Source organism: Rhipicephalus microplus, chromosome 2, assembly GCF_043290135.1.
Source record: "Rhipicephalus microplus isolate Deutch F79 chromosome 2, USDA_Rmic, whole genome shotgun sequence".
NCBI lineage: Eukaryota > Metazoa > Arthropoda > Arachnida > Ixodida > Ixodidae > Rhipicephalus > Rhipicephalus microplus.
In genome coordinates this window covers 294472034-294487899 of record NC_134701.1, presented here as the reverse complement: position 1 = coordinate 294487899, position 15866 = coordinate 294472034, and the positions used below count along the sequence as shown (strand labels likewise).

The 15866-nt window shown below is 43.5% G+C and overlaps 1 protein-coding gene across 1 annotated transcript in view; it reads right to left on the bottom strand.

Annotated features, from left to right (window-relative positions):
* Positions 1-10548: 10548 nt before the first annotated feature.
* The window catches only part of Unc50 (Unc50 RNA binding protein), a 34245-nt gene continuing 28927 nt past the window's right edge, over positions 10549-15866 (bottom strand). The window contains exons 6-8 of the mRNA XM_037429499.2: positions 14552-14691; positions 12983-13075; positions 10549-10816 (exon numbers count right to left, since the gene is read on the bottom strand). Coding sequence (XP_037285396.1) covers positions 10680-10816; positions 12983-13075; positions 14552-14691 — 370 coding nt within the window. The 3' untranslated portion in view covers positions 10549-10679. The remainder of the gene's footprint in view (positions 10817-12982; positions 13076-14551; positions 14692-15866) is intronic.

The window sequence follows — 15866 nt, the reverse complement described above, 5'->3', positions numbered from 1 at the left end:
ACTTTAACTTCGTTGCCGCACCTGCTGCTCAGATGGCCGCACAGAAACCGCAACCATGTGCACATACCTTTCTTGTACACCGTCAGCTATCGGAATGGCATTTTTTGCGAATAGTGGCTGTGAAGTGTGCAGTGTCACGGTCCTGTAGCTGCAGATTTGGTTGTCCAGAATTTTCTATTAAAACTGTGCATTATTAGTCACAAATTAAACAGAAGCCATACCATACGAAAGCCAGGTGATGATGATAATGATGATCACTGAAAGAATGGCACGACTTAACACGGCGGATCACCCACAAGGGCTGCGGCAGTAAAATTCATGAAACAAACATAACGAAATAATAAAAAAGGAAAGAGACAGGAGAAAAACAGGGCGAAGTATATATGCGAATAAGATAATCTATATAGATACAAAAATATTTGTGATAATTTTGGTGTCTTTTAATGCAATGCTACCTAAACATATGAAATAATTGATATAGTTAGGGTAAATGGATTAATGCAAGGTAATGTTTTAGATGTAACGACAGAATTAACATGGCATTCTCCGATTCTTTAAACTAATCAAATACAGCATTTTAAATGACCTTGCTGAAGTGCCCTAGTGCCACTGCCCCCAGTGAGAGCAATGCTGATGTAGAAAGTTCAACACCACTTTTTTTGAAGAGGCGGCTTTAGAAATCTTTACCTTAGGTATTGATATCTTCAACATTCTATAAATAAGTGCTTGATCATTTCTGCTTCATTAAAAAAGCCGGAGTGTGGTCACAAACATTTATTCGGGCATGAAGTGGATGGTGTGGGCTGAACCATGCTATCGCCTCCAGCTACGCCACTGGTGAAAGCATACAAAATTTAGAAGATAGTTGGACAAATTATAACATATTTTTGTGCATGTGAGAAGTTAAAAGGTTGTTCGTGGAGAAAAAACAAAACACAGCAACGAACACTCGATCAGAAATGACACAGCATGCATGGACCACTTTACCCTGTGTTCCTTCTGAGTCATCGTGCAAGATGTGCTCTTTTTTTTAACCCATGAGCCTTTGTCAATATGCCTTAGTAGCAGTTATTTTAAATGTTAAAAGAAGCACAAAATAGGACAAAGCATATTCACTTCTGTCTCTTTGCGGTACAAAAAAAGTAACTGACAGCAGCGACTCGCCAAACTAGTTTCACAGGCAGTTTTGATTTGGCAGGTTTGTTCTTCATTCCTATAGTTCACTTTACCTTTCCCGCCTGTCATGTTTTCTACCAGTTGTTTTGACATTTAAAGAACAAACATCTTGTGTTGTGGTTCAATAGGCTTTCAGGCATGACATTTCCACAAATCATGGACATGCACTTCACAGCACAAATTTCTGCTGTGTAGCAGCAGCTCATTTTTGTGGGAAGGACAAAAATACAAAATCACTTGTTTAATTTACTTATCAGTATAAATCAAAGGTATTGTCAAATGGAGGTCCTCCTGTTGTTTGGTGGTGTGACAATAGAGAAATACTTGTTTCACAACTATGAAAGCTGCCCCACACTTGAGGTCTTCATCTGCGCAACTCATTGAGGAAAGAAAGCCATGCTCGTGGAGAACAGAAAAGCTCCATTATGCTCATTATTCCATGCTAACGCCTTTTTATCGAATGGTGAAACGGGAATTCATCTCCTGACTTATCACTTGGGCACGATATGAAATGCACCTATAAAAGCTTTTGCACGATTGTTTATGAAGAAATTACACTTAAAGGTGCATTTTCAATGTGTGCGCTTGCACAGTGGCACAGTCTACATCACTTGTAGTTCATTGAAATAAACAATAAGACCAGTAAAAAAGCTTATAGACATTTCAGTTTCGAAGTGAAAGCCGTAACCCTGAACAAGTAGATTGGTCAGGCAAGGTGAAGTGCATTTTAGAAAAGCTGCCAACAGAATTCCCTGAGTAGATTATGATTATGTTGCAGAGAGGCAAATCTTCAAAGAAGGACAACATGAATAACATCAGAAAGAAGGGTGCTGTCTCCAGCAGAGCACCATGCAGCATTTAATTAAGAGGTCGAGAGGATAAAGGCCAGCGTAATTGTAAAAGAGACTATTGTTGCAGCCAGTATCTGGAATAGGCCCACATCCAAGCTACAAAAGAACTGCGACATAAGAATAACCGATGCCTCAGCCACCGACTAAAACAAACTTCAACCACATGTACATCACTAAGGCATTTAAACCAAATGATTTTAAACGTTTCTTGTTTTCTTCTCTAAAATATGCTCCCACACCAGTTACTGCTGAATCGTGATATCTAACATTGTAGGTGCTCCATTGGCTTTAACTGATTGGAGCTGGCCACGAGTGTGGGAATTTTCCTTTAAAGGGGTGGTGCCACCAAATTTGTGGCATGCGTGTTCTTTGCTGTAAGCGTTTCCTTCAGTTCCAGGAAGCATAATACATGCATCAAAATTCGTGTATTTTCGCTAAATAATTTAATATTGCTCTGCCAATGTGGACCATTTTCTGTTTCCATATCGTGGCGCCGAGTTGAGCAGTGACGTCGATGCATAGATGGCTTGGTCACGTGACGATACAAGGCTGAGATGCACATCGTGCTGAGTTTCGTCTGCTCTCACATAGACGTGCCAAACAAGCGCCAGCAAAACAAACGTGCCGACAGTCGCCATGGCCAGCTCCAGTAGCATCTAATCAGTGGCAAGGCAAAAGACAGCCAGAAAGAAACAAAGCGTTTATATTTACAACCTATGTACAGAACGTGGACGAGGAAGCCGCCCGACGCTAGATGTGCCGGCCTGTTGTAGGCGCCGAGACGCTGAAGGAGGAGAAGGCAGCCCCGCTGCTGGACGCGTGCAGAATATTTGATGGACGCCTCTGTTGTCCATGAAGGACACGTCGAGTGTCTCTTCAAAAGCACCGTGTCCTTGACGGACGCACACAGTGTCTCTGCAAAGGACATCAGCACACTCGCAACAGCAGGCATACGAGTTCTTTTTTTGTTCACAACATGCGTACCATCCATTGTACAACACAGCTGTTCAACAAAAGGGTCATAGCCAAGTATTTGGCCAAAAACAAAGTCTGTCTTGGCGTTTCTTCGTTGTTCATCTCGGGGAAACTCGTGAAAACTCACTGTGTCACCGAATCGGCTTGGACGAAAGTATAACACACAATAGTATGCAGGGATCATCGCTACGCAGGCAACCAACCGGATGCCTTCAGCACTCGAGCACGCTGAATGCTTTGCAGGTTTTGATGCGTAGCAATTAGCAACCCACCGGATGCCTTCAGCACTCAAGCATGCTGAATGCCTTTGCAAGTTTTGATGTGTAGCACTTAGCGAAAAAGGGATCGAAACTCGGCGAGTAATACAGCAACCGATGCCTTGCTGGTACGCTGGGTATGCTCGTTTCAGAGAGAGCGGAGGTCACTAACTTCACTAAAGATCTGGTGTGATGTCACGACAACTGCCGTTGCTTCTCCTATTCCGAAAAGTCAGTGTTGCTGTGCCAGCGATGGGCCTAGATTGTGAGAGTGAGCATTCAGATACTCTTCTAGAAGTGAATTAAAATATATTCTATGGGTTTGTTGAGTCCGACCCTTGGTGTGGAGAATACTTGCATACAGAGGAAACCCACAACAGGCTTGGAACAGCCTCGAAATTTGGTGGCACCACCCCTTTAATTAAAGATATTTTCTCTTTAATGATATACTTTGGGTAAATTGGCTGACTTTATTTTGGTGGATGTGACTGCTGAAGCCTGCTCTTGTGCCTGCAGCATAACAAAAAATTGAGTATAGTTTCTGTTCCTGAACTTGGCTCGTAGACATGAACCCCAAAAAACAAATTGGTGCAGTCCTTAAAACAAGAAGTATACTACCACTGCATACTGACGGCTCAGACATTGACGGCTATACAGTGGAACCGTGCAGAAAAACAAAGCAACTAGAGAAAATGCTCTGGACTGCACAGTACACAACGGAACGGAAAATGGTTGGTGTAACAATGAGAGAAGGGGACACACTATAATGGGCTAGGAACAGACAGAGATAGTGGATGGTCTGCTCAATTTTTAACAAACAAACAAAAAAAACCCCACCAAGTCTGCGTGCAATGTGCAGCACAGTCACAGTGAAGGCTAGAAGAGCAGCCTTTGTGGAGCCCTTTTAAACATGAATCATTTCTTTGCGTACTGCATTAAGTGTCTTTCTGAGCCGCCTACGTCTGGGTGCTCTCGTGATCAGGCCCACAACTTGGGGTATACCATAATTAGTTTGACGAATCTGACTCGCTTGCCATAACATGAATAATGTTACAATCCCGTCGCATACATAGTCGAACCCTTTCCACCACACATGTGGCAAATACCAGCGGATTACAGGTGATTGTGATGTGATGTGCCACAGGTGATTAACCGTTTACATCTTACCTAGGCATGGCGAGAACAGACATGGGGAATTTCAACACAAAAGCTGGCATCGGCAGCATTTACCCAATAAATGCCAACAATAAATGTCGGGGTCCCAGCAGGAATTGAACCCCAGCATTCTACATGGCAAGCAAGTATTCTACAACAGAGCCACGCCAGGTCTCAAAACTACCTTTCAATTAGACCCTAATTTCATGAAATGTCAATTGCAGTTACAATGCTGGCTATTCAATTTTATAAACATTACATATGTACTCCTATGATACAGCTGTCACGTCGAGTTAAGGGAAGATGCTAGTCATAATTTTTCTAAAATTACACATTTTTCATTTTTATTTGCTTTCACTAGTTTCTCTACTCACGACAAAAATAAACAAGATTTGAAATAAATTTGAAGTAAGGTGAAATTGTTTCCAAAGAGCACAACGTGGCAACTAAAATCTAAAAAGAATTTATTGTCCAGAGTCTAGAGGAAATTGTCCCCTGGCTGCTTGCCATTGCATTTCGCACGAGTTCACTAAAGCCACATGCTAAAAATAACTATAATTGCCAAGTTCTCATGATCGGAGAAATCATTTTAACATACATATCTATTCCACATAGGCGAGCTTATGCTTATACCTTTAAAATACGTTTTCCTCAATATCCATTTTTGGGCAACTTCTTGAGTTTGGACACTATGTTTTTGATACTTCTCACAGCCTAATCAGGATGAAATTTTGCCCACATATTCTTTAACATGTGAAGGGTGCAAGTATCTGTTTTAAAGCTTGATATTGGCTGCATAATCAACCTAAACTAAGCAATTAGACAAGGCTGAGGATTTCTCGCATCACAAATTTTTCTTGTCTATTAAAATGTCTTATAAGCACTTTCTTGGTAGCTGTTTGCATTCTACAGTTAAAATAGAGCAATATGAACTCTAATGTTTAAAGGCATAAAGAGTTTGCCCAGGACAAACTATATTTTACACATTGCCGTGGCATAAAACCAAAACTGCGCAACTTACTATAAAACTAATTACATATTTGAAATTGACATAGAAGCCTATATATAGAGCAAAAATTTCTTGCCCTAAGCTACAAATTAATGCAACTTTTTTTAAATCGAACCATATCTTCCTTTAACGTCAATTGTAGTTAGGTGCCATCCACTGAAGTTGATTTATGTATTAGTGTACAGAGCTACCATCCTCGCGAGCATCAGCGCTACATATCAGCTTACCGCTTATGATGTTGCTACCATCCAGGTTTCTGATAGCATCATTACACAATTGTAAATAACTGGTTACATAAAACATATGCAGCTGTTCAAAATGTCTGCGTGTGTATTTGCACATATCTTTAGTGCCACTTTGTGACGTTCCGCACAACAAAAAAATTAGAACACAGTCACTTTCCATCTGTGTGCTTTTCATAACATCGATTCCCAAGGGATATGCCGATAATCTTTTTAAACACTCTGAGGAAACTACTGCAAGTGCACTTGCGTGGCACCCTCTATGCTATAAATCATAATATTTGTGAAGTGTAGAAAATCCCACTACCCTATCACTCATCATTCTTTCGAGAAGCATGGTACCCGCTAAAGCCTCTCCATGCACTTTCCGCCGGCTAGCTTAAATAGCACCAACTCGTTCTTCCCCTCTCCCTTTACACTTGTCCTCCAACGACCGGAAGCTGATGTGCCACCATGATGTTTCTGCTGCTTTTTGGTTGATGAACCATCTCAGCTCTAGCCCTACTACGGGTAGGATGGAGAAAGGAAAACTCACACCCCTTGACGCACCCACCCCGCCTCATTCATTGTGTCCCACCGCCCAACCGTCGACCCTGTCGGGCAGTTTGTGCGCAGCAGCGAGGTGGCGTTTCTCGCTAGCTTAGGATGAAACTCGAGACTGCACTTGTAGGACGAAGAATAGAATATTTACTTTCTCCCGTGTTCAGAAACAAGATAGAAGAAAAAAAGTGGGAAAACGTGGCTCAATAATTTACTTTCTGAAGCTCTGCAACCAGGAATAGGCGGTGATGGTGGAACAATGGTTGGCGCTCTTTAAAAAAGCGACAGTAGACGCGATGGAGGGGCTTTAGTACCCGCTACACACCTGTAAAACATTATGTGCATTTCATTGGCGCTGTGAATGATGAAGATTTATGGCCGAGCCTTTCATAATGAATGAGAAGCACACAACGAACCACTCATTACAAAATTCACATTGTGTGACGTCTAGTTATTATTGTACTCTTCTGAGACACCCAAACAAAATTATTTACCCAACATGAGGCTTGCATAGGGTCCGTTTGCGATGAAGTTTTAGTGACAGTGTGGTTGGAGGTAGAATAATGGGCTTCTGTGAAAGGGCACAGGTTCGCATTCCGATGTCCTGGATATTTTTTATTTAATATATGCAAAGCATTTCTTTGCACACTGCAAGCACATTTGTGCCTGCCCTGCCCTGCCTCGCCTGCCTAGCCGCCTACGTCTCGGTGCTCTCGTGATGACCCCCTTAACTTGTAGGTGTCTGTCCTATGTACGGCTGACGCAGAAGCCTAGCTAATGTTCCAGTCGCACAATCGTACCGTGAACGATTAACGTCCCCTAACCCTAGCTTTTCTCATTGCAGCTCTGCGGTTTCAGGCGAATAAGGCAAAAGGCTAGGTCAACAACACGTTAGTGCTATACGTTAGCAATAACGCGTAAATGTCGCGTAGAGAGACTACAGAAAACAAGGGTAGACGCTTACACCTTTGTTGTCATCGTCCTTGGCTCGCAGGTGGTTACAGGTCCAACCTCCTTCTACCTTCGCCGGTGTCAGAGAGAGCGTCCGATTGTCGGCACGCTGGTTTTCTTTTCCGTCCCGGTTTCCCTTTCTTGACGAGTATTCGTGCCCTCGCTGAAGGAGGGGAAACCCGTTCCGTGCGCTGGCCGTGGGGATGTTCCATTGCTTAGGCTTTATTGACTCTCGAAGGGCCAGTCATGTCCCTGCAACTAGGCTGTCGTGCTCCACTACAAACTTAAGATGAACCAAAATTAGTATGATGGTTTGACGAATACGTCTCGCTAGTCATGACAATGGCACAATCTCTTCACGTACATGGTCACATTCCGCCAAACAATAACACATACCTGCAGGCTGGTATGTGCCACTGGTATGCGGGTACGTACCACAGGTGATTGACACTTTATATCGACCCAGCAACGGCGAGAACACACAGGGATAATTTTATTGCATTAGCGTTAAGAAAACTCTCTCATTAGCTGCGTTGACCTAATAAATGGAAACACTAAATGTCAGGCTTACAAAGGAATCAACTCCACCATTCTGCGTGGCGATCAAGTATTCTACTACAGGGTCATGCCAGGTTTGGTTTCAGATCTACTTTTCAAATAGACTTACATGGTTGTGAACCGTCAATGTTGGTTGAAGTGCAGGCTATCTAATATTAAAAATTACATATGTACTTCTATAACACAGCCGTCACGTTAGCCTGTCATTTGTAGTTAGGTGCCATCCACTGAAGTTGATTTATGTAGTAGTGTCTAGGTCTACCACCCTCGTGCGCACCAGTGCTTCACATCAGCTTATCGCTTCTGGTGTTGCTAACGTCCACCTTGCTGTTGGCATCGTTATGCAGCTGTAAAGAACTGGTTATATAAAACATATGTGGCTGTTTATTGTATGTCTGTACCTGTACATATTTCTAGTGCCACTTTATGATGTTTCATTCAATAAAAAAATGGCAGCATATCTAAGGGGTGAATGATGGAGAGTGGGGCGAAGCATCCGCCCGTCCATACGTCCGTCTGTGTGACCGTCCATGCGTCCATCCGCCCGCCCGTCCGTGCGTATGTTCGTGCATCCGCACGTCGATCCGTGCGTCTGTCCCTGCATTCGTCCATGCATCCGCCCCTGCGCCCGTCCATACGTCCATCCGTCCATGCATCTGTCTGTGTGTCCATTCATCCCTCCAGTCAACACTCCGAGTACCACCATCTCGCATCTTTTCATCATATATTTCACATATAGAAGCACCACCATCCAGTGGAATTTCCAAGGACTAAACAAGAGGTGGCACACGCACAGTTTCTTACAGCTTGCGCTTCGTGTCTACTTCCCACCTTTAACCACCTCGAGTTATACTAGCTGATGGTATATACTAGTTCATTGTATTCATGGGGCTGCGGCCCGACGCTCGCTAAACCTTTCTAAAACCAAGGAGGTTACGCCCGGCGAGTATAACGTAGCAACCCTTTCTTGTCAGATAGTGCTCAATGTACATGCTAATGGGGAATGAAAGACAGAATTCAGCTTTTAGTTAACGTGCATGCTGCGAATTATTTATTGTTCAACAACGCAGAGGAGGAATCTCCCACCGGCACCACCTTGAAGGTTAAAGCGCAAGACTGTTTACGCACTACTACGAGGGACGAACGGGTGCCGCTTTAAGGAGCTTCGCCCCTAAATTTATAACACAGTCACATTCCTCGCGCATGCTTCACATAACATCAATTCCCATGGCAAGTGGGATCTTCGAATGTTTTAGCTTTTGTTTTCATATCGTGTAATAGTGGTCACGAACACCAGCGGTGGCAGACAAGTTGGCTCTTATTGGGACCTCATAACAGCTTTTGCTGTAAAGAAGTGGATATACGCTGGCAAAATAACGTACAACCAGTGGTCAGCCAGAGAAACGTAGTGACTCTCAGGAGAAGAGAAAAGAAGCCAAGACTGCCAGCGAGTCAGATAGAGCAATGACATTAAGAAGTATATCAGCTGGTGCAGGAAAGAGTCAATAGGAGACTGTTGGGAGAGGTCTTTATCCTGCAGTTAACATAGAATAGGCTGCTGCTGCTGATGATGATAAAAAAGCCCTGATTCTCTTCCTTTCAGCAGCGGCCAATAATGCTGACAGCATCATTAATGGGGAACATAAAAACCACCATGAGTAAACGCTAGCACAACTGCACAGGGTGTGCTTAACGTGTACTTCACTTAAATCTCTATACAACGAACCCGAATATAACAATATCTTGGTTATAACGAAGTAAACAAAAAATAGTCTTAAATATTTATAGTGCTCGGAATAAACCTTTATAACAAATTTTCAGATATGACGAACTTAACTTCGTGTAAGATGCAACTTTGTTATAATAAGGTATGAGTGTGCAACTGATTGGCCCAAAAACTTTACTAGTCAAATTTCTCAACACTTTTGTGAAAGCCAAGACGGCACCGCATCGTGCGTTTCCAACTGTAACAGTAAAGTATTTTCTAGCTTTTATTTTCCAGCTTGATCAGTCGCAATCTTCAGAAAAACAAAAAACACGGCATGATCCGAAAGAAAAGTTTGTGTATTACATAATGGTATGGGAAAACTTTATTTGGGTTGGTCGGGGCGTGAACTATCTCATAGTGGGCCGCTCCCGTGTCGGGACAGACAGGCCTAACCTCTCCGTCACGTCGTGGGCCCGTTGGACTGCCCATAGCTGCGTCCTTAAATTTGTACTGCATAGCGCAGTGTCCCCACTTGGACGATGTAAAATTTTCAACCCGTAACGCAGGGCGCTGCCAGAGCATATGATCTAAGTTGGCAAAGTCTGGGCAAAGCACGCATGTGTTTGACATCTGAATTTATGGATAAATTTTGTGCAAGAGTGTGGCACTGGGATATGCACCAACTTGCAAGGGTCTGAGCGCCAATGCCTCAGTTCAGTTTACTGAGTGGTGGCGGATACTTTCGCCTCCTCAGATAAAAGTTTTTAATAAGTTCATTGTCGTTGTTGGGGGATCTTTGTTGTCTAGAACCTCATCACCATGTCGTTCAGTAGCTACGCTGTCAACCACTCCTCGTGCAGCTCTGTGGGCCGTCTACTGAAGTTGTACAGAGCGCCCTTGATTTGTCCCATGTGAGCTGGTAACCATACGATTGTGTGTTGCCATACTTCCCTATTTTGAGCTCCGGACCATCAAGGAGTTTGTAACATCACCATCTTGATCAACAGTGACTGCAACAAATGCTTCTCCGTTTGGGTACCGTGTGGCGTCAATGAAAAAAGCAACTTCGGGCATGTGCGTGGGCAACCTAGCCCGTCGTCTGTCTACATTGTATTCAGGGTGGACATTCTGAGGACATGATGATGCAATTTTATTTATATGTTAGGGGCACACATACAACACTGCAGCACAGAAATATTTTTAAGTTAGCATCTCAACATACAATGAAGCCATAAAGAATTGCAAAATATTTCCATTTCACATCACCCTATAAGCGTAGAAATCATTGAGGGCTTCACAAAGGTTAACATTGCACACCAAAGTCACTACATAGCAAACAAACAGGAGGGCCAGTGGATAGAGAAAAATGTGCGTATTCTTCAGGATAGGAAGTGCTGAAAAAGAGAAAACGTAATAAATGGTTTCAAAACACAACTACTGTGAGGATGGTCTATCATAGACACAACAACAATGAAAAACTGCTAGGCACATCAGATGATTGTACATTAAGAGTCAAGAAGCTTAGAGATCACTAGATAAAGAAACTTTGAATTTCGCCACAACTTATGACAACATCCAGTCGAACTGCACATTACATGTGGTTAGTGTGTTTTAGAACAGGCTGTAAATCAAAATTTAAGGCCATTGTCTGAAGCAATGACAATATTCAGCTTTCTTAATGCTGACAGTATCATACAAGTATCAAACCGGCATAAATCTGAACAGCTAGCCTCATCAGCATGAGTGGACACTGTTATATGGGCAGCTTAGTGCTGATTTGTGTCCAATGCCGTATTTACTCGTATAATCCTCGTACATTTTTTCACAGAAAATCACTGAAAAGTTGGAGGTTGCGAGAATTGCACGGGGAAAATTTTTATCGAATATGTACCGAGGAAAAATAAAAACGCAATGGCGGCAAATCGGGATTCCCAAGCCTAAGCCGGCAACTACGTAACTACAAGCTTTGAGAAGTTTTAATCAAGACTTACCTTAACAATAAAACGACAAGTTGAACACAAGGCAAGATTTATTTGAAACATAAAGGCCACAAGCAAATACCCTACAGAAAGCTTGCAGATGTAGCGTTCACGGTCGAACGGGCCCGCAAAATGCTGCTCTCACATACACGCACAAACAGACGCAGATTACACTCACATACACGCACAAACACACGCAGATTGTTCTTACATACAAGCACAAACACACGCAGACTATCGCTTTCCTAATAGCTAGCGTGCATTTGCTATCGGGCCGGTATCCTTATTGCAAACATTTCAAATTTTCACTAACGTGCAATGCTGCTTTTTTGTTTTGAACCAAAGATGCTGACACCGCCAACACCGACACCAGAATTTCAGCGAAAGACGCTTTTTAGTGCTGTCCTGTCAAAATGCAACCGCACTCTAGGCCAGCGCTTGCTGCGGTCAAAGCGTTTATATGACAAAAACACTGTTAGCAAATAAGCTGCACATAAAGCTAGGAAATCGATTTTGTTATAGCAGAGTGACAGTGTATTACTTTATTGATGTCCGTGTACATGTGTATATCGAGCGTAATAAACAAGCGAGGCTCCGCAGCAATAACCTTCTACACGCGGATCGAGTCCCTACTAGTGAGCGCCTTGGCCCACCTTCCGTGACCGCCACCTGTCGCATCAAGCGGAAACAGCCCAGGCGGCGAACACAATTCTGACGCACCGTCGGGCGCAGTGTCATCGCCTATCTTATTTTTACACAGTGTCCAAGTCTGAGCCACGGTGTTTCAGCGGCCACTTAGTGCGAGCTGCTAGCATGCCATTCTTCATCCTTCTCTTTTTCTAGGGTCGGCGTGCCCGCAGCCGCCGCTCCCGTAATATATATCACCAGCCTACTAAGATCCTTCATGCACGGTGACCGCCAACTTTGTTGGCATCGCGCTCTGTACTGACTGAGTACAGCTCTTAATTTCTGAATTCCTTAGCCTTAGCTACTCATACAACATGCTGTTCTAAACTACCAATATAATAAGGACAGCACATACTTTTATATCGAAAAAAATATATTGGGTCCCCCATTGCGCGTGACTCGAGGACGATAGCAGCTGGGAGAATGCAAACATGTCACATTGAAGCCCAAACGAAGTAGAGCCAGCTTTGGCAGATTGCCAATCGTTTCAAAAATGTGCCATTAAAAATCCGACGCGCTGGGCTGACGTGTTTGAAGAGGAAGAAATTCAGAAAAGGTGGTTCTGGTAAGAGTTAAAGGGAGTATACTGCATTTGCTAATTAAGAACTATGCGGGCTTGAATAAGCGCCACCGATATTCATGACATCACAGTTGTGTGGGAGCATTAAGGTGGCAATGCCACCTTCATTTCTTCTGTGCACATTTTTTCATTACCCAGTGACCTCTTAAAGTAAGAGTGGTGGTTTTAGTTTTGTGAAAGGGTAATTTACTGATAGAAAAAAAATTGTTTTTCTTTTTCGTAAACCTATACCTCTAACCAATAAACAGTGCACCACAACACAACTTTGAGGAACTCTGGTTCATACAATTTTGTGAAGCACAATCATTTCTTACCACTGTAGCCAAGAAATGTGATGTAGATGTAGTATCCCAGCGCTATCAGCCACAGGGTGTTGCCAAACAGAAGAGAGATGTGATGCGAGAGCACTGCACAAAAGCACATCATACACATTTTGTTTCTTTCCATGCTCTTCTTTCAATATTCCCCATACTTTACCCCTGTGCAGGGTAGCCGACCTATTATGCGAAACTGGTCAACATACCTGCCTTTTAACATCTTTTCCTTCCTTGCTTCTTTCCAAAGCTCAAAATTACACTAACGAATTTAGGAGATTGAAGCAAAAGATACACTTTTAAAATATTGATGTTTATTATGCCTTAAACATTTACGAGCAAAACAATCATTTTCTGGATGTTTCTCTGGAGTCCTGGCCCGACTGTGTAGAGTGCCTAGTCTTCGCCCAGCTGTGTAGCAGCTCTGCAGCATTCACTGCGTTGACACAGAAACTTGTCCCCGAGTATAGCTAGCTCAGCATGAAGCGGTCGCATGCTGACACGCTTCCGATTAGAAACAGTGGCACTGCAGTGTCACTGGAGACTTATGTCACTGACAGTGGCTATAAACCAAAGCTGCCAAGCTCGGAAGATTATTTCCTTCTCCAACTGTTTGAACGCAGCGTCACTATGCTTGCCCCAGTGCTGCTGCTACGCTAATAAACAGCTGTTATATTTCACAGCGAGATGTGTCCTTTCGTTGACTCGGCATCCCACAAGTTTAACAAAGTTTCGTGTTGGCCACGCGACAGGGGTGTTACACTTTATGGGCTGACTGCAATACCTTGTTTCAGAGTGTGCAGACGTCTCTGAGCAAAATACAACCCTTGAAATATGAATGTCAGCGTTTCTTCCCCTGATGGACAAATGGGGGCGAGTGAAGCATGGCCGACTGAGTGTCTTTCTTTTTTGCAATGGTCCCTCCTAATGTGTATTGCAGATAGTTCCTGGAACGCTGCATTTGGGCTGAATCCAGCACTTGTCAACCTTTGGAAAGGCTGAACGAAAGGACCATTGTGTGATAACGAAAAAAAAAGGGCTAGAAATTCAATTTTTTCAAAGTTGGCATTTTCCTGAAATGTGAAACTCCCGATACCGACAGTGCTGTGTGCTGTAAGAGCAAGGGGGGAGGGGCACTTGCTGAAGGCATTAACTATGTTCCCCATGTTCCAGACCCTCACTTCGAGACTTGGGCACATGGGTTCAAGCCCCAGTCCCAGAAAGCAAAAATTTATTTTGCTTTATTATTGCTCTGGTGGGGGGGCAAAGAGGGTTATCAGCTTCACAGGTGAGTCAATACAAGGCTTGCCTGAAAACCTCCAAGGCTTGCCTGATACCTCCACCTTTTTTTTTAAATACTGAAGCTGCAAGAAATAACTAAGCCAGGAGCTCTGAAAAGCAATGTAGACGCTAAACATTAAATAAGTTTCAAGAGCCAACAGGCTGATAAAAAGAAAAAGGACGACAAGATGCTAAATGCCCAAGAGTTAGCCATGCAATTAGCAGGGCACACATGCTATGTATACCTTATTGCCAGTCATCTCAAGAGTAAAGCAAAGGGGCACTCACAACGAGAGAAGAAAAGCTGGAAAACGTGCAACACCACTAGCGGAGGGAAGAAGGCATTGAGGTGCACATCGAAGGCATATCCCCATTCGACATCCTCGGTGCGACAGGTTGGCTTGAGCAGGTACTTGTTGCTGATGACCCTGGGCAAACACAAATCATGCTGTGAAGGATCTATGTGACCAAACACTACAGTCCTTCAATTAAAAACTCTTCATAGGCTCCATGCATCAAAATCAGGACACGCCATTGCCCAAAATCATAGCAGACCGCTGACTGCAGTGCCACCTATATGTAGAAAAAGAAGCTAAGAATAGGCATTTTTATGCGCAGTGTTGGACAAGCCCACAAGCACCATTTCATGGATGAGACAAGCAGTGCATTTACGTTTGCGGCTTACATTTTACAGACTACACTGAGGCAACAAGATGCTTCAGCATTTCTTTAATTCTGGCTGTGGCAATTCGTATGACGACAGCAAAGACTGCAGCTATCGTGGCGATGCGGTGTGCTTGGTAGCGCAACACCAAGACGAACCACAGCGCAACACCAAGACGAGGATGATCAGAAGGAGCACATGTTTGTTTATCATTGTTCCCGGGTGGCATGTCAGCTTACTATCCTTTGCAAGTTTGTTCATTGGCACATTTGAATTTCGAAAAGGAGTTTTGCGACCCATATGATCGAAATATTTATACCAGGCACACATAATCTATAAAAACTAATGTAACTTCCCTACTGTTTTCCAATTGCCAAATGTACCAATTAAAAAAAAATTGGCAACATATCCACGGTGTGAATGATGGAGAGTGGGGCGAAGCATTCGTCCGTCCATGTGACCATCCATGCGTCCATCCGCCCGTCCGTGCGTGCATCTGTTTGTGCGTCCGCCCATGCATCCAACTCTGCGTCCGTTCATGCGTCCATCGATGCATCTGTATAGTGTGTCCGTTCGTCCATCTATTCAACACTCCAAGTACCACCATCTCGCATCTTTTCATCATATATTCCCCATATAGAAGCACCGCCATCCAGCGGACATTCCAAGGACTAAACGAGAGGTGGCACACGCACACTTTCTTACGGCTTGCGCTTCGGGTCTACTTCCCACCTTTAACCACCTCGAGTTCATGATATATACAGTAAAAGCTCGTTAATTCGACACCCGTTAATTCTGACATTTGGATAATTCGGACGGCTCTATTGGTCCCGGCCAAAGTGCATGTTAATCTATGGGACCAAACCTTCGTTATTTCGTCGGAATTCGGCTCCGCACCACTTAATTCGGACAAATGCTGACGGCTGCTGCTACACAATT